Raw genomic sequence first — 26,723 nt, forward strand, 5'->3', positions numbered from 1 at the left:
CCATCAGTCGGTGCACATGCCCAAAAACAAAAAATAACTGTCTCACAATTCACACACAACGCAAGAGTCAACAAACAACTGGCAAAAAAAAAAAAAGTAAGAACAGCCACATTCTCACATACATCATTTATGATGATTAATGGTTGTTTTTGATTGCATTTAGTTTTGTTATTGCTATCGGGTAGAAACTGTCTCTGAGACGATTGGTTCTGGTTCTGGTTGCTCTGTATCTTCTGCCTGAAGGCAGCAGTGTGAACAGAGAATGTCCGGGGTGAGAAGTGTCCTTTGTGATGTGTTGTGCTTTTCTTAGACAGCGGTCGCTGTGCAGGTCCTCCAGTGAGGGGAGAGGGCAGCCAATGATTTTTTGGGCTGTATTCACAACCCTTTGGAGAGCTTTCCTTTGAGCCATAGTGCTGCTGTTATACCATACGCAAAGGCCCTGAAACAAAGGATGTTTGTATTACAACATTAAGGAAAAATACTGAGCAATATTTAACAGCAATATTTAACAGCAATTTAACAGCATATCTTTCCTATAATGTAATTATAATGTAACACATGTAATCTGAGAGTTTGGTTAAACTTCATTACATAATTATAAGGAAGTTCACACCAATTTCCCCCTTTAAAAGATTTTTGTTTGTTTGTTTTACTATTTAGAGCCATTTTAAATAGTAAAACAAAGTATGTAAATCCCAACTGGGGTCAGTGAGGTGCAGTTCCAGCACATTGTTATCACAGGTGTTATTCGCATTTCCCACCAGTCCGGTGGGCCGTGAACGCGGCGCGGCGCTGCCATGTTGTTGTTTTATCTTGAGCGCAGAGTTTCCAGCTGCTGTCGGTGTCTGCGGACACGGTGGGCACTTTTTCAGGGAGACGCGCTCCTTTACGGATATTGCCTGGAGTACAGCTAAACATCGAGTCACCGCAAAAGTTACCACACCCCAGGAGCTACCGTCGGGTATGTACTTATTTTTGGCGTAAAAGTTGTCTCTGTTGACACTTTACTGATTGGCCAATGCTCGTTCTGTGGGTTTTGGGCTACTTTCCCCCCACCATTCATGTCTCTAAAAATCCGCTTCGTGGTTTCAAAGAAATATTCAGGGGGTTATGAAACCAGTTTCTTTTTTGTGGTCGAACCATACGAAAAGAAAAAGTTTGCCTCGGTTAAAAAGCGAAATATCCGAGGCGTTCGGAAGCTAACATCTGAGCTAGCCTGCTAATGCTGACAACTGACACCGCTTTACCCAACTTTGTGGCTTGGAAAGTAACTTAAACTGAGGGTTGTGTCGTGGGAAGTCGTGATAACTTCTTGTGGTGAGCTGGTGGGTCCAGAGATTACTATTACTCGCTCATTCAAGGGCAGAGCTGAATAGAAACTCTCCTCAGGCCAAAGACCTTTCCGAATGTAATAAAATATATCTTGAGATTTTATTGATAAATGCTTTCCATAGCAGGAAAATCTTTGGAAATGTCTCCGGCCTACTTCAGTAATCTGTAAGGTCAGCCGGTAAATCAGTCAAAAATCCAGTATCATTCTTACAAAGTTTAGAGGTTATGTGAAACTTTTTGCTACCACAAAAAGGGAACTTTATCATGTCTTCACTTCTTCTGAGTCAGTTTGGGAGTGGAGAAGGATTGCACTGCTCTACATTCTCCATTACTATTATCCGTTCTTTAAAATGCTGGAGTTGGTGCAGGGAGAGTCAAAGTTCATTCATATGTAATCAGTAGTAATGAGATCATTAGCTATTTACAGCAATGTGGCTTTTAGTTTAAGACAAGATTTTCTAATTCCATCTAAGAAATAACTTTCGGATTACAGTTTTGGAAATTTCCAAACAAGGCGCTCTTTTATTTTCTTCTTCTTTTTAAACTCATCATATTTAAAAAGCAGCTTATAAATGGTACATTTCACCTCCCGCTTTGAAAGGTGTGAGTGTTACACTCAAAGTAGTCTTGCATGGTAAAAGGAAACTAATGCTGTTGAATATTATGATGGCTTTATAGTTTATGATTAAAACATGTTTACTTCATTACTCTTTAATACTGTACTACTTAGCAACTTTGTAGAAAGCATTCAAACTTCTAGCTATTCCAAAAAGCGACTTTTTCTTTTTTAGTTGTAGGTCTGTACACGTTTTTAGGGTTTTTGTAGACTCTGATGTGAAACTATGAATCATTCTTACTCATTTCTTACTGATCATTTTGTTTATTGTAATATATTTATTGTTACAAATTTTGATTTATCGTTGTTAGTTTAAATTCCAATTAATGATGTTTAAAGAAAATGCAAACTGTCCATATTGTTGTCTTACTATTTACTCCACTGTTTGTTCAATGAGAATATGAATACATGTGAATACATTTCATAAATATATTTAAATACAGTTACTGTGTGCAGTTTAGAGACATTATCACACTAAGTTTATGAGACTGGTGTCCTAAAGAAGGGTATTACTGCAATATTGCACAATTTATGTTAAGATGGCAATAGTGATTTGATTTGTTATTCATCGCTTTCCAAAACTATGAAAATAAATTTCACCTGCTGTTTTAGCCTCTGCTGACTCACAAATTAACCTTAGAAACATTGCAAAAGCAGCTAGTGGTTAATTTAAATTAGCGGTATGTTGTTCTGCTGGTTTCAGGAAATCAAAATTTTATCTTTTTTCTTACGAATTGATATCAACTCAGTATCTGAATGTTAAACTGTGGAATACACTCAAGCAGAAAATCAGATATACCCCCTTTATCTTACCGTTATTAGAGTATTAGTACTATACTTCAGCCAATAAAAACTACTGGCTTAAGTTGAAGCTGAAGTTGAAAAAAAATTCTCACATGCTGTGTCTGGTGTGAAGTTTTATTCCTGTTTGCAGAGCGAAGTCAGCCATGAAGAGTTGACTGACTGCCGTATAAGGAGTGAAGAAAGGGCAAAGATCAGGGGGGAGATTCATCAAGTGATCATGGAGCTTTGTCTCATATTATAATGGAGACTTTCTGTATGTCAGGCTTTTTGGTGGCAGCCTGGCATGGACAGAGTTGTAGTGGATCCGGGTAGGAAGTTGAACTTCAAGTATAATATTTAGTAATCTTGTTACTTGAGCTGAAAACCTCAGGTGGGGGAAATTTGCTCAGGAAATGGTTTGTGAGATAATATCTTGTACTTAAAATGTGAGATGCCTGTATCTAATGTTCCACAGGTATTAGAAATCTGTGGGGGTTAGGCAGGTCTCTCCAACCTCAACATTATAATCATTACTTGTGCAGGGGATTTCTGTTAGGCTGAGTGTGTCTAAACCGTTATGCTGCGGTCACAAACTCTGACAAAAAGGCACATAGTTGGTATTTGACCTTTTTGTAGGTAATAAGTTCCTCCTGGAAGACAAAGTTCAGATGTGGGAACTACATCCTTAGCTTTAGAGCATTCCAGCTGCGAGTTAGAGTGGGATTTGCTGACACAAGCTATCAATAATAGGAATTCTCTCTATTTTCTGCAGTGTTGTACAGTGCTGTCTGTTCCACAGGTTTAGAGAGATACAGACTGTTAGAAGTGCTAATAATAAGTTTGTCGTGGCAAATTTAGCTAAGTTGTTAATGTTCTGCATTAGGGATGCACAATATATCAGGACTAAAACCAGTGCCCGCCGATATGAGTAATTTTTGAAAGAAATTGTATCGTCGGATAAATAAAACTGGGCCGATTATTAACAACCCGTATTTATTTCCATTTTGTTAATGTTCGTATCTGGAGGGGAAGTGGTATTTGTTTGGTCATGTGACAATGATGTATCTAATGTAGCGCGGGATTGTGGGGAGTTTAGCTAACGCAGGGAAGGAGTGGTGAAGTCAGCGATGTGTTTTCTTTTTCTTCAAGGTGTCAAAAGGATAATAAAATATATATAATGTAGCTAATGTCTATCATAACAGCAACATTACGATCAGCCTAAATTTTAAGACTGGTGCATCCCTACTCAGCAGCATCTTTGCTTTCAAAGCTCGAATTGGTAGTTCATTCTTTTTGTATTTCTGACTTTGAAAATCTGGTTTCTCAGTATTTATTAGACACCATGAATTCAGCTCCACTAAAAGTAGAAACTAATTTAGAAGTGTAACTAAGGATGCACTGATAAATCCTTAATTTTGGGAGATCGGCGATAAGGAAGACTGTGAATGTTAGCTTCTGTGCTTAGACGTTTTCACTGTACGTATTAATGCACACTGACGAATATGTGGTGTTTGAACTATTAAAATATATAGTTAAATGTTTTATCAGGTGGTTGTGGTCCTTAAGACTCTGTTAGTATTTGTTGTTTGTAGCTATTATTTGTAGTTCTATCTATCTGTCTGTCTGTCTGTCTATCTATCTAAACGTTTATAGATAGATAGATAGATAGATAGATAGATAGATAGATAGATAGATAGTTTAATTTTAACATAGCCTATAAAATAATAAACTTTCGTGTTGTTTCCATTTAGCATTAAGACAAAATGTGATCAGAGGTGCCGTGGTTTCAGTTCTTATATTAGATTTGGTTGATGATTACATAATTCTAGCTATTTTTTCTCCTGTAGTAATAGGGGAAGACTCAAACACTGCATTGTTTTGCATAAAGCCTCAGCTGCATTACTGTGGATATCTTTAAAACAGAGAATCCCCTCCCCCATGCTGTTTAAAATACTGAGTCGGTTACAGATCCCAGAAATCCCGACAGATGTTAAAACAGCCAAGCCAGGTCAAACGAGGACTGAGCATTCTGAAGATGTTGGGGATTCGCTTAAAGTTTTTACATTATCTATCGGTTTCTTTTAGTAGTGAGAACAATTTGGACGTACAATAAATTTTGACTGGCATAAAGAAAATTTAAAAATAGTGGTTTGCTACACATGTTCTTTACATGAAGTATGCAGAAACGAGGCAGCTTTTTAGAGAAGCACTTTTAAAAGTCTCAGTTTCTGTCACCCAAAAAGCATTTTGCACTCAGATAAGTGATACTGAAGTTATTTGTGGTTGTTTGGACTGGGCCTAAATGAACTAGTATGAAAACTGTATTTTTAGAAATGTTAAATTTACATGTATCAAGTCATATACAGGAAATAACTGTGACCTGCTTTAGTGTAAGCTGGTCATCTGAGGAGAAGTTCTTCTGTGTTAAGTAACGAGTTCAGGGACAATAGTTTTTTGTAAAACTGACTACTTTTATTTGAATGCCAGGATCTTGGGCTGAGTTATTTATATAACTGAAATGTTCTTAGTAATCATGACAATTTTACATCTCTTTAATTTAAAATAAGTATATTTTTTCTAAAGCTAAAGTGATGCATTAAAGATGAGCTGTAAAAATGAAGCAACAACTTTTAATCTTAAGTTAAAGAATGAAAACCCCATCCTCTGCTTTGTGACCAATTCTGCTTTTACACATGCTTAGGAAATGGCAAGTTTCTGAAGAGTCATGTGTCTTTGGGTATTGTCACTATGTACTTCCTTAATCTACTGAAAGCAAATGCCTCGGCGGGAAATTACTCTCAGACTGATTCCTGAGAGACTTACTCTTTGCAGTTTCTCCCCAGGGCCAGCTCAGTCACTAACAAGTTACAAACTTATTAAAAATCCACTTTATATGTTGAATAGACATTTATTTTCTAGAAAAACACTATGAATAGACATTGAGTTTACTGCTGGCAAGTCACCCTGATCTTTACATCCTTTACTGGTTTAACTAGTTCTGCCAGACCTGACAGGTTGAAGCAAACTAAACTGTTAGACGAGTCAACATTCCCATCTGCCATGTTTTTTTTATTTGTGTACTTTTTTCTGTTCACCTTACCAGAACAGAAACTCTTCTGCTTTCCTGGGTAATCCAACCCCTTGGAAGATAATCCAACATGTCTTGGTTTATAAATAGATGCAGATTACGTATGTCCATAAACGGACCGTGTCACTTCCTGCTTGTCACAAGTAAACAAACTGATTACTTCATGGATAGGATGAGTATAATTGACACCCATAAACTGTTCTTTCTATACTTTTAATTACAGTAACCATGATTGCCTGTACCTCCCTAAAGCGGAGAAAAGGAAGATTATAGATATTAGCTTTTGTTTTACCGCTAAGATGGTTTACACTATTCTTATTATTACATATTATGGTATATTTAGTGTTTAAACTATCAAAATAGGCAGGTGTAACCTTTATTTTTTAGAAGGTCTCAAGTATTTGCAGATTTAAGCTTTAATGGGTGGCTGTGGTTCCGAATATCAGGAGTCCAATGTATTTTAAAAATGCACAATAAGGTCAAAACAAATAAGCATCCATACTTGCTAAAATTACTATTGACTTTACTACTGGTAAAGTTATGAGAAAGATAATTTGAGATATGAGAGTTTTACCACAGGAAATACTCTGTCTTCAAGTTTGATTTAAGTTCTGATTTATTTAAGTAAACGGCAGCAAGTTACAGTTGCTTTGTAAGCTTTGTACTCAGCTGAGAAACAAATTTCCTGTAACTAAAAATTTCTACTTCAGGAAATGAGTCTTTGTCTGAAAAAAGTGAAAATGTATTCGTCTGTGGCATAAAAAAATCCATCAGAAACTAACATTTGCATAAGATGAAGCTAATTCTACTTGCTAGTGAACGATGAAAGTTTCCTGTAATATTTCATCATCATCTTTTGTTTCATCATGTAGGTTTAATTTTCTTTGATAAGCATTTGCTGAGGTTAAATATTTAATGCAATTAAAAAAATCTAACTTTCTAAATGTGTAGTATGCTGTGAGTGAAACATTACTTTATGTTTAACAAGTTTGTTCTTTGTACAAGTTCTGAATTTTGTGCATTTGAGTTTAGGGCACAAAACAGTGAACTAATAACCTATAACTGATAAAACAGATTTATATTTGTCATGATCCAAACAGGCAAAGAACATTTAAAATTGTATTGATTTATTTTCTTTTAAGAAAGTGTGAAGAATAAATTATATCGAATGTTAGTAGATCTGAATAATCTACTAACATTAGATTATTAGCACAAATAGACAGCAGCACTGTCAAAAATAGACAGTGCTGCTGTCAAAAATAGACTATGATTTATTCTTTTTGCTTTTACTTGTCTAGTTTCAACTCTGCACATCAGGTAAAATGGGCCCTATTGGTTTTAATGCATTTAAAAACTGCTGTTGGACTGTTTTGTAGCTGCAATAAAAAAAACCTGAAAGTAATTAGAGTTTTTCTTGAGGCAGCTGAATTTATTTCAGTTGGATTCCCTTTTTAAGGATAAATGGTTCAAGTTCGTTGTAGGTATGTCAAATGATTAATTTGTTATACTTGAGATAATATGAATGAAAAAGTATTAAAAGTTCAAATGTAATTTTGAGCAAGAAAGAATTTTTGGGAAAAACTATTCTGGAACAGAAATTAACTTGAAATGTTGTTTGCTGAATAACATCTCTCTCTCTCTCTCTCTCTGTTTTTTAACAGTGTTTATGGCTCTCCTTTATTCTAATAGTTTATATATAAGTATCTAATCCCATGAGCTGCAATTTTGTCATCTGTTTTTTCAAGGGTTTTGCATCATGTTGTTTGGGAAAGAATGAAATTATAAAAGTAAAGATGTCTGACCACCCTGGCAGCAAGGTAGGAAAAAAAAAAACATTGTTCCACTGTATGTTAGGTATTTCTGAATTTAAGTAGATCATATTTTAAACATATGTGCTGCTAATTATTTAACTTCCATTTATGGAGAAGACAACTGTCCTGGAAGTGGCTGGTTTATATGATCTGTGGACTAGAGATTAAAAATAGCAGAAAGACACGCTACTTGTTGCATAACCACGGCAACAAGGTATTTATTTATTATTTTTCTCACACCCGATTAGCATCTCAGAAGCTTAAATAACATCTGAACTATGACTCCAAATTCCAGAGGATAAAAAGGAGACAAATAGCAGAGAGAAAAGGAGGAAGTTTAAAGAGGAGTGGCAAAAGCAAATGAGGTGGATTAGCAACAAATGATGGTTTCACCCAGGACATGTTACTGTGGAATATCATCTCTGCTGCTCAGATGTTAAGGTGTTAGCATGTCATACAGCAACAGTGTTCAGTCAGAGGCCTCTTCAGATTCTGAAAACTGACTGCTACTGGAGGTTCTTCCTGCTCACAGCTTCCACAACTTTGAAGATACTCAGATGTTATGAGTTATTACATTTAATTGACTTTTAGTATGAGTTGAAGCTGGACCTGTGATCAGAATTTATAAAATACACTTTAATAATTTATGATGCACTTCATTTGGAAAATGTGTTAAAGTGGACATAGTAGCATCTAACAGTTTGCTGATATCCACCTACTCATCATGTAAGCATTATTGACACGTTTACACATGCTCTTAGCTAATTGGTTTCTTAAACTCCTCGCCTTGTTTTAAATCTGCCTCAACCTGCAGGAGTTGTTGGTAAAAACCTGATTTTCTGCCAACTATAAAGACATCAGACAGATTTTCAACGGTTTGCTGTCCGATTGCAGTTTCCTCAGAGTACCTAATCCGACTATTGTTGACAACTTAAAAGTTAAAGTGTTATAATTTTCTTAGATGATGATCTGATCTGGCCACTAAGCTGTAATTTTTAAGTATTAAACAAGAAACAAGTCCCAGTTTACCTGGTAATAAAAGAAAAGTAAGATGAATAGTTGGGTAATAATTTTTTCAGTAAGGCAGATTGTTAAATAAATTATTGAAGATTAAGTATAAAATGTAAATCTAACATCACCTTAAGCAAGTTATTGCTCATCGGTGAAAATTTGCCGATATTTTCTTTCTGATGCAATGTTTCACAACTTTGACTTTTACCTTGCGTGTTTTATCATGTCTGATGAAAGTCAGAGAGTGGCTGATCTTAAAGTGAAAGAGTTAGATTTAGGATGCTGGTTAGAGGAGGATATCCTGAAGATGACTGAAGATGACTTTTTCTTTTTATTTAGAGACCAGTGGTTTTTTTGATTCCTTCTCTGAACTACTAATTATGTGCAGTGTGGTCTTTAAATATGTTGTTTTCCTCATATGTGCTTGAGACTTTGGATTTTTATTCTTTCACTTTGAGCTGTTTGAGGTAACAGCACGTGATCGGACGCAGTGGTTTTGACCTGATTTTAACATTTCCCCTCCTGTAATAGTGGAAAGAAAAAGAATGGTAATGGTTCTTAGGTTTGCATAAATACAAGGGGAAAATGTGACATTTTCCTGTTCCTGTGTGTAAGATTTAGTTTGCTCTTCAATTTGAAGTTTTCCTGCTACAGTTTCCAAATAGCTTGTCAGAACTAAATTTAACTTTTCATGAGATGAAATGCTTCCTCAATGCTGAAAATCTACCCTTTCATGCTACTAGAAAACCCACTATGCTACTAGAAAGGCTTAATTTTTGTCAATTTATTGTTTGCTCCAACAATGGCCCAATTTTAAGAAATAGAAATCAGTCTGCAGACCACTCTGCTTATAGAAAATATATTAATGGATATTTTGAGATGAAGAGCTGATATTGCTAGACGAATAAATATGCTGCAGAATTTATTATAGCTGGCACAGCGTAATTTATTGTGTTACATATTGACTAGAATCTATAAATGCTTAGTTTGTTTGATCAAAATTAAGTCTTGTAAAAAAAAAAAGAATAAAAACAGAAACTTGCACAAAAAGTGCTTCTTGTAATGTGTTGTAGATGCACTTAGGCCTACAGGCCGTGGTGGACAACAACTTGTCCCAGAAATTATTACGATAAATGATAATATTGTTATTTTGAGACCTTATGCAAGTAGTATGATGACATAATATTGCAAGTTAGGACTTTTGTGATTATCAAGCTCACAAAAAGCTCACATGTTAATTTATTCTGTGACTAATTGTTTTATTGCTTATTGCGACAGGCTTGAATGCACCTTAACCTGTCAGACGTACTTTCTAGGATAGTTTCCTGGCAGCTGCAGCGCCTCTTGTTTTCACAGCATCAACTCTTGCAGTAGATTAGCTTCAAATCCTTTTATCCTGGGTTCATTCCCACTCTGCCCTGTGCTTGTGTAATCCTTTTTATAGACATGACGGGATGTTGTTGACAGAGCAGGAGGGCTCCATGTTCAGGTCAGACTGGCTAATAACGCTGTCCTGAAGGAGACGATCCTCTACAAACACTGTGTATCCTCGTCTGAATAGTCAGAATAGCTACAGGAATGGGAATTCCATTTTGAAGAATAAAATAGTACTTATTCTCCAATGTTTTGCTTATCTTTATTATGAGTTTAGAGTTTAATACCAAAGTAGCTAGCAGCTCATTTAAAAGCTGTAGATGACAATAGCTTTGTTTCTGCTACAAATGATATTCTGCTAATGTTGAAAACAATTGCGGTGTTTCCATTAAGTAAGAAATGCAATTAAAATCGCACGTGAAAATACTTGTTCACACAATAAGTCATTTAAAATCATGACGCCGACGGACGTAAACGTGATTTCCCATGATCTCTCACTCTGTGTGACTCATTGCCTCCCTTTTTCTCCCAGTTGGGTAACACTGTAGGTTTAAGTTCAGGTTATCAAGAAGAGTCCTTGACGTGACATTATCGATTTACATTTTCCAAAGATGGATGGTTTAGCTATACTTTTGCAAACCTCTCAGATGTATTATTTGTCAAACCAATTTTCCTAAAGAGCTGCCTGATTGAAGTGCCTCTCTTGACTTTACCATGTCAAGGTTTTTCCTGTTAAAATAGAGCTGTGGTATTCCCCCTGTGGTACGTTTATGAGATTTTATTTCAGACTCATAAAAGTTTAAATCAATTCCAGTAGATGAAATTTAATCTATGGAGGAGCAATTTTATGAGCATAATATTCCAGCATGTAGTTCTACACCTATTCTGCTCCCAGTTGTTGCTGCTGAAACTTGACTTTTATTGAAAACTATAGATCTTATGACCCGACGCGGATAATATTGCTCTGCAAATGTTGGGTAAATTTTCCTGAAGATTGCCTGTACAACATTACTTTGTACTGACGTACTGCATGGTTATTTATAGCAGGTGACAGATACTACGGTCTAAAGTATGCCTGACAAAATTTCATGTGGGTGCTACATTAAAGGGACTATTGTGGATAATAAGTTAAAATTTACTTGGCACTCAGAGTATCTGCAAAAAAGGGCCAGCAAAGAGTGCTTTTTCTAAGAAAACACGTAGTTTCAGGTTGATAAGTCAACATTTATCTTGTTTTATAGATCATAAATTGAATCTGTTCTTATCTTTTCTCTCTGTTGATTTGGAATTCTTAGTATTGGGTCAAAAAATGCACTTAGCAGAATAATACATATACATAATAAGATCTTAGGAGTTGAACAATGAACACTTACAGATCATCAGGAAAGCTAGTGCCATTTTTGCTGACAGCTCTCATCCTTTACAAGCTGAGTTCCAGTTTCTGCCTTCAGGCGTCCGGCTCAGACTTCTCTGTATGAAAAGTAACAGGTACACTCCTTAGCACTCCTTTGTTCCTATAGCAATTTCTCTTTTTAATGGTAAGGGAGACTCGTACCTCGTACCTGACTGCTTGTTGACTTGTGTTGTTATTTGTACCATTTATTACTCACATACATTGATGTACTCCTATCATGTATGGATTTATATTTGATGTCTTTTTGGCACACTTTGTTGTTTTTATATACTTGCTGTAACATTAATTGCCCATTTGGGACTTGAATAAATCTGAATCTGAAGTAACTACGTTGCAGTTTTTATTGAGGTAGGACTCCATTTGAACCCACCCAGTTCAACATCTACAATACTTTAATGATCGAACCTGAGTGAATATTTCTGTACTGAAAGTAGGTTTGTTAAAATTCATTTATATGTAAGAAGGGGTCAAGCTGGACTCAACTGCGGTACGCCAATTACAGATTCTTCAAGGCAAAGTTTGGGATTTGATAAACCTTAACTATATTTGATGATATTACAAATGGATCCTTTGTTTTCCCAACAAATATGTCTAAAATGTTAGGTGCTTCCCTTGTTTTTACTATTAGTCGCACATAATTTCCACTTCTCTAAAGGTTTGTGCAAAATACAGAATAGTTAAGTTTTGTTTTCTCCCTCTTAACCCTAAAATGAGTCAGACCAAGTTGGCTAACGACCTCTGCAACAAGCTCTGTCCGCACTTAAATCAGGGAAATGCATCTATGGATATATATAAAAACATCATTGATGTGTTTAGATTTTTGGTGGGGTAAATTTGGTGGGGTTTGTCAACGCAGCACGAGACAGGAAAAAAACGTTTTAATCCCCTTGAAGGGGGATCTAAAGGCTAAGCTACACATTCCCCCTGCCTTTTTTTTTTTACAAGCATTCATTGTAATTTTGTTTCACGTCATTCTTTGTGTAAAACTTAATGATTGTTGCTCTGTCTTTGGAGTATTGTGTTCATCTTACTGTGTGCAGTGAGTTGAACAAACTCCTTGTACAAGCAAATTTGAATCTTCAATGAATTCTCAGCAGAGAGAAGTAGTTTTATCATCTGTTCTCCTCCCCACCATGTTGCTGAAAGAAAACCATTTACATGAAAGTACAATTAGTGTGTTTCCTTTGCTACAATGAGTTGTCCTCATAACAAGCCAAAGGTCTGCAGAGACTGTATTTATAGATGCGTTAAATAGGAAGAAGAGAGTAACTGAGTCTCCCTTCAACTTTCCTAATGAGAATTCTCAACAGAATAAGGAACCACAGGCAATGTAGTAATTATGAACAATGATGTTATGGGTCATTAAGTTTTATTTTTTTATTTACATGTTCTGAAAAAATTGTAAAGTAGCTATTATCTTCCCTGGTTGTGTTTAGTAATGTCAGCTCTGTCATCAGACCGGATGGGACAAATTTGCTAACTTTAAACTCCTTGCAGTCCATTATCTAGTCTGTTATTTTGGATTTTCAAATCTGTTACCTTTTCTGCATGTCTTCCTCCTTCTCTGTCTACCGATTTCCTGTCTGATATGATGCAAATAAAGGACACTACTGTCAGAAAAACCTATAATTAAAAAATAAATTATACACTGTTTGTTTCTATCACAAACCTCTGGAACATCTGGATCTTATTGTGCAAAGAATGATTTTTTTTATGAAATCACAAAAATTACAGACAACCTGAACATCCTGTTCACTAAAGACCTCAGTCAGAGGCTTAATTAGAACGACAGTAATACAGGCTGCTACAGATGATCTGTCTTGCCGACAGCCATTAGCATCTACAACAACTCTTTAACAAAAATTGTATGATAGGAGTTACAACATTAATTTTCCTCTGGGATTGATGCATTATTTTGGAAACAGAGAGAGAGAGAGAACAGTGCTCTTGATAAATTAATTACAAAACCTATTCTGCTTTTGTAACCAATTACCACAAAAATAAAAATAGAAATGAATTTGTCCCACAGTTAAACCACCAAAAACCCAGATCGGAAAATAATTGTGCTCTAGTTTTGCACTGTTTAAACTTAGTTTCCTGAAAACTGTTGAGGTTCTGTGAAAATATTAGCTGAAATTAATAACAAGGGATGTCTAAATCTGAAATATTGAGTTAAATAATGTGCACCTGCTCAGTAAGCATTTCAAAAATGAAATCTAAACGATTATAAAATGAACAGCTTGAGTTTCAGTGCTGTTTTGCTCCAGTCTACCAGAGTATGAGCTACATCTATCTGTCCAGTTGGCCACCGATGGATAATCAATGTATTTATGTTCTCAAATGATGCAGCAGCTGGTAACTTGTAGCTTTACAGACGGCGGTGTTGGTACATCCAAGCCTGCCTCCTCTCTCCAGCTGGCTCAAAGGCAGGAAACCGACACCAAGTCCCAACGTAATGCAAATAAATAATTGCTCGTGGCTGTGAAGGTTATCTCCTGTGTCCACCACTTTGACACTCATTGAGGGGATTCTTATCAGTATAGTGCGTTAAATCATTAAAGCTGTTAAACTTAGTTTAGAGTAGAAATGTTTGGGAAGCATTTGAACATGTGTTAAGTACAATTACATGTTATTATAAACTATGTCAACATATTTAATCCTCACTAATATAATCATTCTCCCAAAGCCAACAAATCCTTCATCTTTAAACTACTGTAGGTTATAAAGTAAAGCTGCCACGTTGTATACATGGATTGTATCAAAGTAAAACAAGATTTTTGAAGATAAATTGAAAACAATGTGTTTTTTCTGTCACTGTTTTAAATAATTTTTAATTAACTAAACATCAATAAAGTATATTTTTTACAGGTATGTATTTAAAACATTGTAGATCCAAAACTTAAAATGTGACTGAAATGTTTGTCTCATTAAAAGAAAAGCACTTCATTAGAATTTTGTGTTGTTTTTTTATTTGAGAAGAAAACTGAAAATTTGGTTTATTTTTAACATTAACAGCTGTTTTCTTTGAAAAGTCTCGTTTTGCTTAGCACGGTTATTAAAATAAGTAAAAGCAGATTTGACTCCACAGCAGTTGGCTTTTGAGTAAAAATAATTGCATAGATACTGTTCTATTTACTGAAATGAAAAGGAACCAAAAAGTGACTCAAATTAGTTTTTCTTTCTTCACCGAAAGCGAACCGTGTCCAACTTTTTTATGGCAGTTTGATCGGCCCAATTTTGACCCTTTTTTAATCCGACTTTTACGTCATTGGTGTCATAATTTTGCATCAGAAAAAACCAGTTGAAGTAAATCTGGTTGTAAAACAAGCACAGCAAATCAAATTTCAGTATATTAATGTAGCCTAAATTGTAACATACTGATTTTAGTTTTTTCTTTATTTTTAGTTTTGATTATTGCTTAAATTATATGAGAAAGTTGAAGACAACCTGAGAAAACTTGTTTGTTTTTCTCAAATCCTTTGTTTAAATAATAATTTTAAACAATATGAACAGTAGAAAAAAATTTATTTTGTCAAACTGCAAATTGCACATTTACATAAGACTGCCCCATCCAATATTTATGTGTCCTGTCCTTTACATTTCAGTTTTTTTAGTTTTTTTAAACTAATCTTGTGTGTCTTCTCTGTCATCATCACTACTCAGCACAAAAAGCTTTATTTTTCCTGATGTATTATCTTCCACCTTTTACTCTCCTCTGCCTTGCTTTGATTACTGCTTTGGGAGACTCCACTCTGTATTTATGGCACTCTTCCTCCCTGGAGGCTCCTGCTCTTTGTGGCCTCTGCTCTCTGCGGTTGGGAGCTGGTTGCCCGGCGCTGGGCAGCCAGCCCTTGCTATCAGGCTTGATGTGTCAGCAGCACCACTGTCCTCTCCAAGGCTTTTAAGGCAGATCACTTGCTCACTTTGGGTTATTAGTGTGCAGATCACTGTGGAGTCGGCCCAAGCTGTTCTGGCATTTGCTGGCTAATTAGCATAGTTTCTACTTCTGGAGGTTTTTAAAGGGCAGGGAAGGAATACGTTTACACCAGCACATTAATTTGTGTTACAGTTTTGTTGTTTGTTCAGGAGCAGCCGACCCAGCTTTTAACAAATAAGTGGAAATCAAAAGTCAGTGCATGCATCAGGACGACTGGCTGTCATTCACACCAACCCTGTTTAGTCCGCTTTAATCAAACTTAGTTTGTACTACTGTACAAACTAATTACTACTGCGCAATTGCATTTCCAATAATGCAAAGTCTAGTCCTAAAAACCTTATGTCTTGTTTCGTTTGAATTGAACTCCAGTGCTGTGTGAATGCGTACTGAACGCCAAGTGGAGACTGCTTCAAAAGCAGATTATAGCCCAAGGCATGCTGGTTAAATGCAACCAAAACAAACACTTGTGTCTGGAAATGGTCTTTTGACCAATTGTTAAAATCTGATGCAACTCTATTTTTTTTACATTTTCTGAAGAAGGAAGTTCCGCTCAGTATCTTCTTCAGAGGTTTTCATGTTGTTTGTTTCAGTTGTTCTTGGTGCAGCGCCACCACAGGTGAGGAGGGGAATGGATTTTTCAAAGGGTTTGGTACGTTTGATACAGTGCAGCGTTGAAAGAGAACCACACCAGCTGAACATTTTACAAATGTTGCAATTTTGGTCCCCAGTCAAAGAAAATCTACTGGACTATCAGGTGTGAAAACTCCCCAAACCAATATTCTTAAGCTGTTGCTGTTTTCATTCAGTAATTCATAGAAGTCCAACATATTGTAAGGAGCTCAAGCTGCATAGAAAGCCAATGTCAGAGTCAATTTAATTTCAATGCTATTAAGATGTTAACATAGTAAATATTGCTTTGCAAGTGCTTGTCAAGCCCATTAAACTTGTTCATGTACGGTAATTATAAATTGAAAAATGTATTTTTTAAATTTTATTTATTTATTGAAGCAAAATGTATATGTTTTGCTTTTTTTTTCAAATTAGTTCACCAGTCAACAACTGTTTTATTCCATCTTAACATAACAATGTCAAACACTGATAGCAGTGAGATAATTGAAAAATTAAAGATGTAATTGGTTTTTCAAACCATTTACCTTAGAAATGACCTCATTTAGACCAGTTGACTCAATTTAGCACCGTTAATTAAATCCTATTAAGTTATAATAACCTTTGAAGTTCCCAGCTCAGAGCTGTCTGTAAACATTTGCTTATTTTGAATCCCACTGAGACTTGGAAACTATTTGATCTAATTCAGATTTTTTGTTTTGTGCATTTAAGTTTTCCTTCTTGACCTGCTGAGTCCTGAGGGAAGCATTGAGCTCTGTTGGACCTAAACCGCCCTCTCTGTCCTCCTGCTGCTCTGAACCGTCTCTGTCTGCCGATTGATCCTCAGCATGGAGTGCAAAGTGCATTTGGAGACTTCTTCTTCTTCTTTTATCCGTTGTTGACTTCTTGGGTACAAATCAGATGCTTTTGTTGTCTTTGATATTTTAAAGGTTGTACCTTTTTTTTGGACTCTAATATCTGTCCGTTCTACAGGAGGTTGAACAGACTACGGCTTTAAGTCCTGCTGCTCTTTATTGATAGTTTTACTGCAGAATGCTGGAAACAAAATGCATGAAAAGAAAAAAAAATATCCATAGCAAAGATAAATGAAAATCTTTAAACTTATCCAGAACTGAATCTTATACTTGTGTTTACTGGCATTATCAGTCTGCACTCAACCCTCCAGACTTGCCGGAGAGACGGAGAGCAATCACCCTTTCATTACTATTGCCGCTGACCTTTGACCTTGACAATGCTCCATTGTGCTTTATTGAAGAAGAATCCAGCAGTTGTGCTGAGTTTCCAGTTAGGTCATAGCAGAAAATGCAACACTTCAGTGTTTTATTCTTGTTTTTTCATTGAGTTTTATTGTAAAAGTTTCAAAAACTGGGCATTTCAGAAGCAACCATTTAATATACATAACATATCTTTTATAAGGAAAGAAAATATGTATTTATGAAATATCTTAGCAATAACAAAAGGTTGAATTAGGTGGTCTGGTTGTTAATTAACTTCATTAAATTGAGTTTATTCACGTCTCATATCAAAATAAATGTAGCAAAACACTATAAACAGGTTAAATTTATATGCAGTAATGTCCAAATGGAGTTCAAATTAATCCACTTAATTTCAATTTAATCTCATCATGTATTCAAATTTAAATCTGATTACATACTGAGCAATTTGATTCTAATCATAATTCAGTACAATTATATCCAGGTTCTTCTGAAGGCAAGTGGTAAAAAATTATCTAAGGAATCATTTAAGTGTTGTAGTTTTTTTTTAATCACGTTAACTTTTTTATCAGTGAAGACAAAGTGGATCAGATCCAAAAGTATCTGCAGTTGCTGAATGGTGAGAGAATTGGCACTAATTTCCAAACTCGATTCAAAGGCAGACCTGCTCCGAAAATCAGCGAATAATCTGTAAGCTCTCACACAGCTTTTATATGCAAGCATTTAGAGAAAAATGCTCCCATATGTGCATGTATTTATGTAAATCACATCCACGGCAAATGGCGTAACGTTGTTAAAAACCAGAGCTGTTTGAGTCAGAGAAAATTACCGCCTGCAGAAAGCTTCCGTTAATTTTTCTACAGGGGAAGAAAATGGAGGAGATCAGACCACAACCTCCCCCACCCCTGATTAAAAATGAAAGATCTTTTTAAGTAGGTGGAAATAAGTAAGAGGTTTATTTCTTCTGACATAATCTTACAGGTTATTGCATTCTTTAGTAAAGAAAGTCATATTTTGTAATTTGACCCTTTTGTTTTTCTTCTGTTAATGTTATTTAATGTCAAAGTCACTTCATCATGATTTGGAAACACCTTTGCTACATGATTCCTCCACTCATACAGTCTTAAAGTTTTGACGAATGCCTTGTCATGTTGGGATTTTTTTCATTAATTAAGATAATAATTAATGAATCTTTCATCTTGTACTTTTGACTGGAGAGCGGTCAGCTTTGACTTGACGCAGCAATAGGCACAGATTTCTCCCATCTGCTTGACTTTGAAAAGATTTTCTTCAGCATCCAGTTTGTGCAATCAGAATCTGCATTCAGAATCTGGTAGAGAAATTAGCAGAACAGCTGCAAAAATGGAGCCAACTGGGATGCTTAGAGCTTCCCCCTGTGTGTTTAGTTGAGTTTTTAAATAGCAAAGATTCACCATTGTTTAGAAAATGTGGAATGCAGCTTATGTGTTGCTGCTACAGAACAAATATGTAAAAAGACCTGCATGCCAGTGTTTCAGGATATAAAACATTAGTTTCAAGAATAAATACATGTAAATCATAATGTAAATCTGATTTAAATTTCTATAAAACTGATCAATTGCTTCAGTACCACAGAATAGTAGAAAAATTTTAAAAATTACAAAATTTTTAGCACTTTACAAAACTACTTGGTTTTGTTAAAAAAAGTTAATGAAATCTTTTTACATGTAAATGAAATTTTATTGTGATCTGAATTAGTGTGATTGTGTTCTGTTCTGTGTCACCATCAATCTCCAGACGATGTTTCAGAAAGCTCTTATGATGTTCACCATAAAACCGGTGGCCAGTTAGACCTTATTTCCAAATAGTTATAACTACACGTACAAAGTCTCAGTAAATTAACATTTTCCTTCTGCTGATAATATTTCCTTCCGCTCTTCAGCAATATTACTGAAGAGCTGGGCTAGGCTAATGCTAGCAAACTTCCTCTCTGTTTTGATACGACTCTTTGATAATTTGGAAATTTGGTCAGTAATTTAGCCTGTATAAAATTTTGATAAATGTGTTTTTCCACAAAATATAGAACATTGTTTTGAACATCTTCCTTTTTAACAGAGTCTCTGTGATTAGGGAGACCTGTGTCTCCCTAATCACAGAGACAGGAAGCTACAGAGACCAACATAATTGTAAAGGTTGGAAAATTTAATTTGTTTCTTTGTTTTCTTTCCCCAGCAGGCGAGGTGAAGATGGTGGACCGGCTTGCTAACAGCGAGGCCAACTCTAAGCGGATCGGATTGGTGGAGAGCTGCTTTGGCGCCGCGGGCCAGCCCCTCGCCATCCCCGGTCGCGTGCTAATCGGAGAGGGCGTCCTCACCAAACTTTGCCGCAAGAAGCCTAAAGCCCGCCAGTTCTTCCTCTTCAACGATATCCTGGTCTACGGCAACATTGTTATCCAGAAAAAGAAATACAACAAGCAGCACATCATCCCTCTAGAGGGCGTCACCATCGACACGGTGCCTGACGACGGCGAGCTGCGGAACGGCTGGCTAATCAAGACCCCCACCAAGTCCTTCGCCGTCTACGCCGCTACCGCCACGGAGAAGTCCGAATGGATGAACCACATCGGGAAATGTGTGAGAGAGCTGCTGCAGAAGAGTGGCAAATCCCCGACCGGCGAGCACGCCGCCGTCTGGGTGCCTGACTCCGAGGCCACCGTGTGCATGCGCTGCAAGAAGGTGAAGTTCACGCCCGTCAGCCGGCGCCACCACTGCAGGAAGTGCGGCTACGTGGTTTGTGGGCCTTGCTCAGAGAAGAAGTTCCTGCTTCCCAGCCAGTCGTCCAAGCCGGTGCGCGTGTGCGAGCATTGCTACGGGATGCTGTCAGGAAGCCTCGGGCGGCAATCGGAGTCCATGAGCCGATCGGGCGCCAACTTCAACAACACCCTGTCGGACGATGACGACGATGACGACAGCAGTGACTGAGGAACGCCCAAACCTCCACAGGACTCATCTTGTCTCGCCACTGAGGAGAATATACTCTTCCTCTCAAGATATCACCTAATTATTTCCTTATTTTCCTTGTTTCTTTGATCGAATCTCGATTCAAGAAGAGGATTTTTTTTTTTGTTTTGTTTTGTTTTTCAGGATTCCTTTCTATGAACCTAAATGATGAATTTCCTCCGGGAAAAATTAAGTTCCTGAAACAGTAAATCATCAGGAAAACCTGGAAGTAACTGGGTGACCAGCAGAACTCTGGGATTAAGTCAGACTGTTCATCACAGCTTCACCTTGTTCTCATGCCTCCTAATTAGGCTAATTCACTACAAAACAAAGGTGCTAACGAGATATTACTCCTGCACTGTCCCCTCAACTTAATTTCTCCTGAATAGTTTCTGTTGCTCCTTGTTATTTCATTTCTACAACTTAAACTAAGACGATAATTAGCAGGAAACGGAGAGTCTTACCCCCCTAACGCCTCTGTCGGCCTTTCTTCTAACAGATTATGGAGTTTCTCTACACTTTTTTTTTGTAGATTTGTCCTCAGATAATTATAGATTTTTCTGTTTTTTTATCTGATGAAATGTAGATGCCACGCTAAATGTAGAGATTTTCTAGTTGAACTAATGCAGTTGCTTTTGACAAATCAGCCAAGGTCCCCAAAACTAACTGTAGCCTCCGCCTGTACTTCACGTAGTGCCTTCTAGCAAACTGAGCTTATGCATAAATGAAACAAAGCTGCAAAAAAAACAAAAAGGTAAAACCCACCCATCCAGGATGGGTCAACTCCTGAACACCAGGCAGATTATCAAAGGAAGTGTGTTGTGATTGGTCAGGATCTGGCACAGTGCCTTGTTAGTCAGAGGATGGACAAGAGAATTATGCAGACAGTCCTCAGGTTTCCCAGACAGAAAACTCAGTAAAATGTTGCATAAATCGGATTTTGACCTGAATATTTTCCTGTTTCTTTGCGGTTTCAGTTGGTTCCCGTATCCACCGTTGTTGGTTGCATGTTTTCAGAGTTGCAATCAGCCTCCTGAAACTCACCCGCCTGGGAATTCCTGGAATTTGGACCTAGTATTACCTCATGGGTGGAGTTCTGTGGAAAACAAAAGGAAAACATGACGATGGCTGCAGATTTTACTTAGCTGGCAAATTGCTTTTCGGGAACAAACGTTCAAGTGTCTTTTGCACCTGGATGGATTTTCTTTTTCTTTTTGTGTTTTGATTAGAGAGGCATGGAACAGATTTAGTCTGATTTCTGTTTAGTGTGAGAAAAACCTAATAGTGACCTGAGATGTTTAATTTAGTGCTCTAAAGAGAATAAACCCCCCCTGTTTGTGTAGTCTGTTTACTATAATTAATGAATGAAAACTAGTAGTACTTGCAATAATCAGGAAGGGGTTTTTTCCTGCTTACATATGCAATTCCTCTGTGATCTGAGGCGTTCCGGAATGAAAGTCAGGAAATCATCGCTGCGTCTTCCTGCCCGTCTCTCCTCCCTCCGCTGATCTGAGGTCAGATGAGTCAGAAAACAAACAGCGATCCTCTGAACTCCGCTTCCTTCCCCTCAGTCGCACTTTCCAAGGAGCGGCCAGAGTCACATGGCGCCGTCATGTGATCAGGGACCAAACCTGGAAGTGAAAGAGGGCTGGGTGGAACCAGGACTACCTGTCCCAGCCTGCACAAGAGTTCATGTCATTAGTTCTCAGAGAGTCTTCTGGAGAGTTTCATTCCTCTAACAGGAAGTTTAAAATAAGAGAATGTTTTATAATAAATGGATGCTGAAGCTGAAAAGCAAGCAGGAGTCAGAGGATTTCTTGCTGCATTTCTGCAAAAAAAAGAATAAAAATTAACATTAAAATGCAAGATTAACAAAAATATCAAACTCTTACCAGTGTTTGCTGCTTCCTAAATAATAGTATTGAAGATGATGCAGTGCTTATTGCAAACAAACGACATAAACATCTTTATACCTGCAGGATATTAGCTCAGAAAGTGTCACAGGTTGAGTAACACTTTATCCGTCCTAACTAAAAATCATTTCAGCCAGCCGTGAAGCGAAGCTGCACATCAGTATCACATCTTTCTTGATAAATACATCAATTCCTATAGAGTTTTGTAATATTTGAACATTTTTGTTTGCTAAACTGAGTCAGGATGAATTAATTATACTGTAATTAGTCTTTGTCTTCAGTGTTTCCATCATTATTTCTTCTGCCTGCTGTTGGAATGAAACTCATTTGAGTTATGATTAGAAACAGTTCGGGGAATATAAAGTTTTATTTGCTTTAAATTCAGATGATTATTTTTTGTTTTAAACTGAGCACTATGTGTTGTTTTTTTTTTTGTTTGTCTATACTGAGTCGGCATTAAACACACCGCTTACGGCAACAGAAGGAAAAAAGGGATTTTCTTATTTTTGTCTTATCGATGCAATTTTTGTGTTGCTCCGATTAAATGGCCACCTGTGATTGGAGGAATGAGCAGGTGTTGATCACTAACTAGCTGTGCTTTATAGTTGCTGTGGCTGATGTGCTGAACCCAGAAGCACCGAGTCGGGCCTCAGGTTTGCTGTGGATTGCACTTAAATAGCCGACACATGGACTCTGCTCCGGGTCGCTCCTGAAACATCCTGTCAGACTCTTTTTTTTTTTTGTTCCTGATGATTTTTGTACATGTGTGCAGATTTGTTTTAGGTTGCGCAGTCCTGATCATTACCAGAATTTGTCTGTGCTCTGCTATTTTTTCTTTCTGCTTCCTTTGAGCTTTTTCAAAGATGCTTATCATACAAAACACACCAAGTAGGAATCTTTATGATTTAATCCTCAATTTACAGACAGCATTTGCGGGATTTTACTGGTTTATATTCATAACACTCAGAGGTTTAAGGGGTTTTATCCTAACTTGGCCAGCTTGATCAACCAAAGTCCAACAGGTTTGATTAAAAATTAAACGTTTATTTGATGCTGAAGCATCAGCGTTGAAAAGAAATTCTTCCAAAATGAAACAGCAGAGCAAAAATCCGTTGGCTGCCCTGCAGCGCCCACACACATCCAGCCATTACCTGAGTAACTAGGTTACCTGAGTGCAAACAAACAGGTTATTTACCAGTTTACAGTTGACTGACTGTGCAACAGAATAGAAATCCAGCAGGGGATCGTCTAAATGCTTCCTGATGGCGCACATTTACAACACGGTTAAAATCTCTCCTCTTACTGATTATGTATTAAAGGTTTCTGATTACATTTATGATGCGTTCTCTCCATTTTCTTGTTTGTTTTTGTTTTAAACGCTGCAGCTTTGATTATGACAATGACGCATGTACACAAATGATCAAGTAACCTGATTTTTATTGTTTTGTGGAGGGTTTATTTTAAACAAAGCTTGTGATGGGGCCACCAAGAGAACGGAGAAGGTTGTATTAATAAACATTAAACAAGGATTTTCTTCAGCTCCATAGTCTATTTGTTTTATTTTTTCAGTGCTGAAAAATGTCAAAACTCCCAAAGGTTATAAATAAATATCAGGATAATAACCAGGTGTTCTTGTAATATTCTGATTAATGTTGAGCATTTCCCCTGAACCCTGGAAGGTCTGGAAGGTTCTGCATGATCAACGCTCTGCAACCTGCAGCTCTTTAGACCTTCCTCTCTTTTTAACTCTGGATAAAATGATAAACACCCAACCCTTTTAAATATTAATATCAGAGCTGAGCAACATGGTCTTGAAATGTACCAACAACATTTTTGGGTATTTCATAATAAAACTAATAGAAGTGAGTGAAAACTGTTTACAACTTTTTTTGTATTTTTTTAGGGATCTGCATGCCACTGCAGTCAAAGCTGCATAAATATTTAAGCATATTTTCATATTTATTTATCCTGTAGTGAATCCATAACATCAGAGAAAATAGCATAAATAATTGCAACAAAACAAGCAGTTTTTAGGGTTTTCAATAAAGTGAAAGTCTTAAATTAGTGCTTTAAAATATCTTTAACTCATTTAAAAAAAGTTTTAGTTGGCCTTCAAGACCTGTTATTGGAGCTGTGACTACATTAGTCAAAGGTTTTAAATGTTGTGGCAGGACTTTTTAACGTTTTTCTTTTTTTTTCCTCGTTGAATTTTCATGTCAGGCAAAAGCTGAGTTGCACGCAGGCATCTTATTGTTCTGACTCGAGGTGATTGAGGCTACGAGCAACAAACTGCTAATATACAAAGGAGTAAACATGCCATGTTTTTAAATTAAGCCATTTTTCTCATAAGTGAAATAATCTGACAGTGGAACTAGTAAATTTTTATTAATATCAATGAATTGTTGACTTAAAACACTCTTAATTGTTAGTTTTGTCTTATTTCAAGTGTTCTATGATAATTTGCAATAGAAACTAGACCAAGGATACTTGTTAAGATTCTGTGTTTTTGCAGTGTATAAAATAATAGATCTCTTTCCTTTCACTTCATTTTAGCACTACTTTGTCTTAGTTCTAAAATGACAAATTGTGAAGGGTAGGATACACTTGGATCAATAGATGTGATGCCTTCAGGTATCACACAACCAAAACAAAACGCCACCAAAGCCTAGATGGCTCAAGAGAGAAAATATGAAATCTTTATTTTGTGGAAGCTAGAAGCTGAAAAACTTTGTTTCCAGAGTTTTTGCTCAATAATTCATGTCCATCAGTTAATTTAACAGAATATAAATGTCCTACGGTGTTCGAAAGCTACACAGTACATGCAGCTCACAGTCACAGATTTGTGACTACACTACAAATCATTCAGTGTTTGCAGTGCTCAGATTTATTAGCAAACCTGGAAAAGATGTGTAAAAAGTCTTAAAATACTCTGCAGTATTGCAGCAGCATAATCTGACAGAAAAATAATTAATTTGAGTATATTTATTCAGTTGGGGGGAAATCATGCAATCATCAGTGGACAATTATCTGTACTTGTAACTGCATTCAAAATGTAACATTTCTCAGTTTTTTGCTTTATGCCACTCTTTTTTAAATTAATCAGTTCTGCAAAACGTCTAGCAGAAAAAGTTTCCAAAGATCACTGTCGGAGAGTTTTGCAGGAAAAAGTACTTCAAGGTCATGATGTGTCCATGGCAACCATTAGATGCCATTTATATGGCTATTGGTTGTTGGGGACATATTCGGAAAAAGAAAAAAACAAAAAATACTTTAGGTTTTGGTAAAAAACACTCTGTGCCAAATAGTGTACATCTGTTTTTTGTAAAAGCTGCAAACTAAAAATTTGACTTTCTGCTCAATAATTCACATTCACCAGTTGATTTAACAAAACAGAAACGTCCTGTGGTGTTTGAAAGTCTCACAGTGTGACAATCCTCTGGAGAAAACTCAAACAAGAGATGCACAACTGGAAAAAAACGACTCAGTTCACCTGAAAGAGATGTAAGCCTTTCTATGATTCTTTCAAAGACCTTTAAGCCCATAATATACATTAATAAAGTCACACTAATTAAAGTTTCTATTGCCTACTCAGAAGGATAAAGGCATTTTTGAAGTGGATTTTCTTTTCTGAAACCATTGGTTTAATTTGTTCCTTCAGAACCAGTCACGTCTGAAAAGATGAAATTAAAAGTTTCCTGCAGACGTCGGCTGCCTCCCAGATCCCAGACCTGCTGCTCTGCTGCTCCGCTCCTGAGAATATTAATAAAAATGAAAAGCCTTTGTGGCTCACCTGTGGAAACACACTGTCCCTTCTGATTTATCAAAACAAATCTCGGAGAAATTCAAACACAAAGATCGGATGATGAATATTAATAGTATATTCACACAGAGACTGAGACTCTGATGCTCCCTGGATGATCCTGTCCGTGTTGCTGCTCAGAGTACTGAGAAGCTGAAAAAGAATCATTTTTAAAGTGTAACTGCTATTACTGATGCATAGTTCACCTCTTACCCTGAATTTAGATAGTTTATTAAGGAAACCTCAGCAAGTTTTTAGTATATTATCATGAAATGTTCCTAAAGTAATTTAAGTTCTGGTGTACACTAACTGAATGCTCAATCATTTTCATTAATATGAAAAGTAAATTTGAAATGAAACCTGTCTTAAAGTGACAAAATGATATGATATGACTTTAAGGGAGAAATTGACTTAATCCAAAAATTAATAAACAGACCAGAGCTACACTATTAATGTTGAGTCAAACCAAAAGTTGATCTCTTCACGTTAGAAGCATTTTACCTGCAGATGAGCAAGCACACACTAATGCTATGTTATTGCATCCTAAGCAATAAAATGATTATTTCTTGCTTAAAATGCAATGAAATAAACATTGCTATAATGTAGTAAAATTTCTAATGTTGTCTAGTATTAAACAATGTTAGACAATATTGATTATTACAATAATCATTGTTGCAGCCCTAATTTATTTAGCACCGAATTTCAGCAGAATATAAAGCCGGAGTAAACAACAGAAACATTAGAGAAAACAGGGGAGACATCAGTGTTTGGTGTTCCAGATTTCCCCCAACCAAAAAGTAGCTGCCTTTCAATTGATCATGTAACA

The 26,723-nt window shown here is 36.5% G+C and overlaps 1 protein-coding gene across 2 annotated transcripts; it reads left to right on the forward strand.

Moving 5' to 3' along the window:
- Positions 1 to 854: 854 nt before the first annotated feature.
- plekhf2 (pleckstrin homology domain containing, family F (with FYVE domain) member 2) lies at positions 855 to 23,636 on the forward strand. 2 transcript variants are annotated; one of them, XM_032558639.1, is made up of 2 exons: positions 855 to 961; positions 19,419 to 23,636. In XM_032558639.1, the coding sequence occupies exon 2, from the start codon at positions 19,433 to 19,435 to the stop codon at positions 20,165 to 20,167; it is 735 nt and encodes a 244-aa protein (XP_032414530.1). In that variant the 5' UTR covers positions 855 to 961; positions 19,419 to 19,432; the 3' UTR covers positions 20,168 to 23,636. The 2 variants fall into 2 exon arrangements, with proteins under 2 accessions (XP_032414530.1, XP_032414531.1); XM_032558640.1 differs by having other exon boundaries at positions 19,422 to 23,636.
- The last annotated feature ends 3,087 nt before the right edge of the window (positions 23,637 to 26,723 follow it).

Source organism: Xiphophorus hellerii, chromosome 3, assembly GCF_003331165.1.
Source record: "Xiphophorus hellerii strain 12219 chromosome 3, Xiphophorus_hellerii-4.1, whole genome shotgun sequence".
In the NCBI taxonomy this organism is placed as follows: domain Eukaryota; kingdom Metazoa; phylum Chordata; class Actinopteri; order Cyprinodontiformes; family Poeciliidae; genus Xiphophorus; species Xiphophorus hellerii.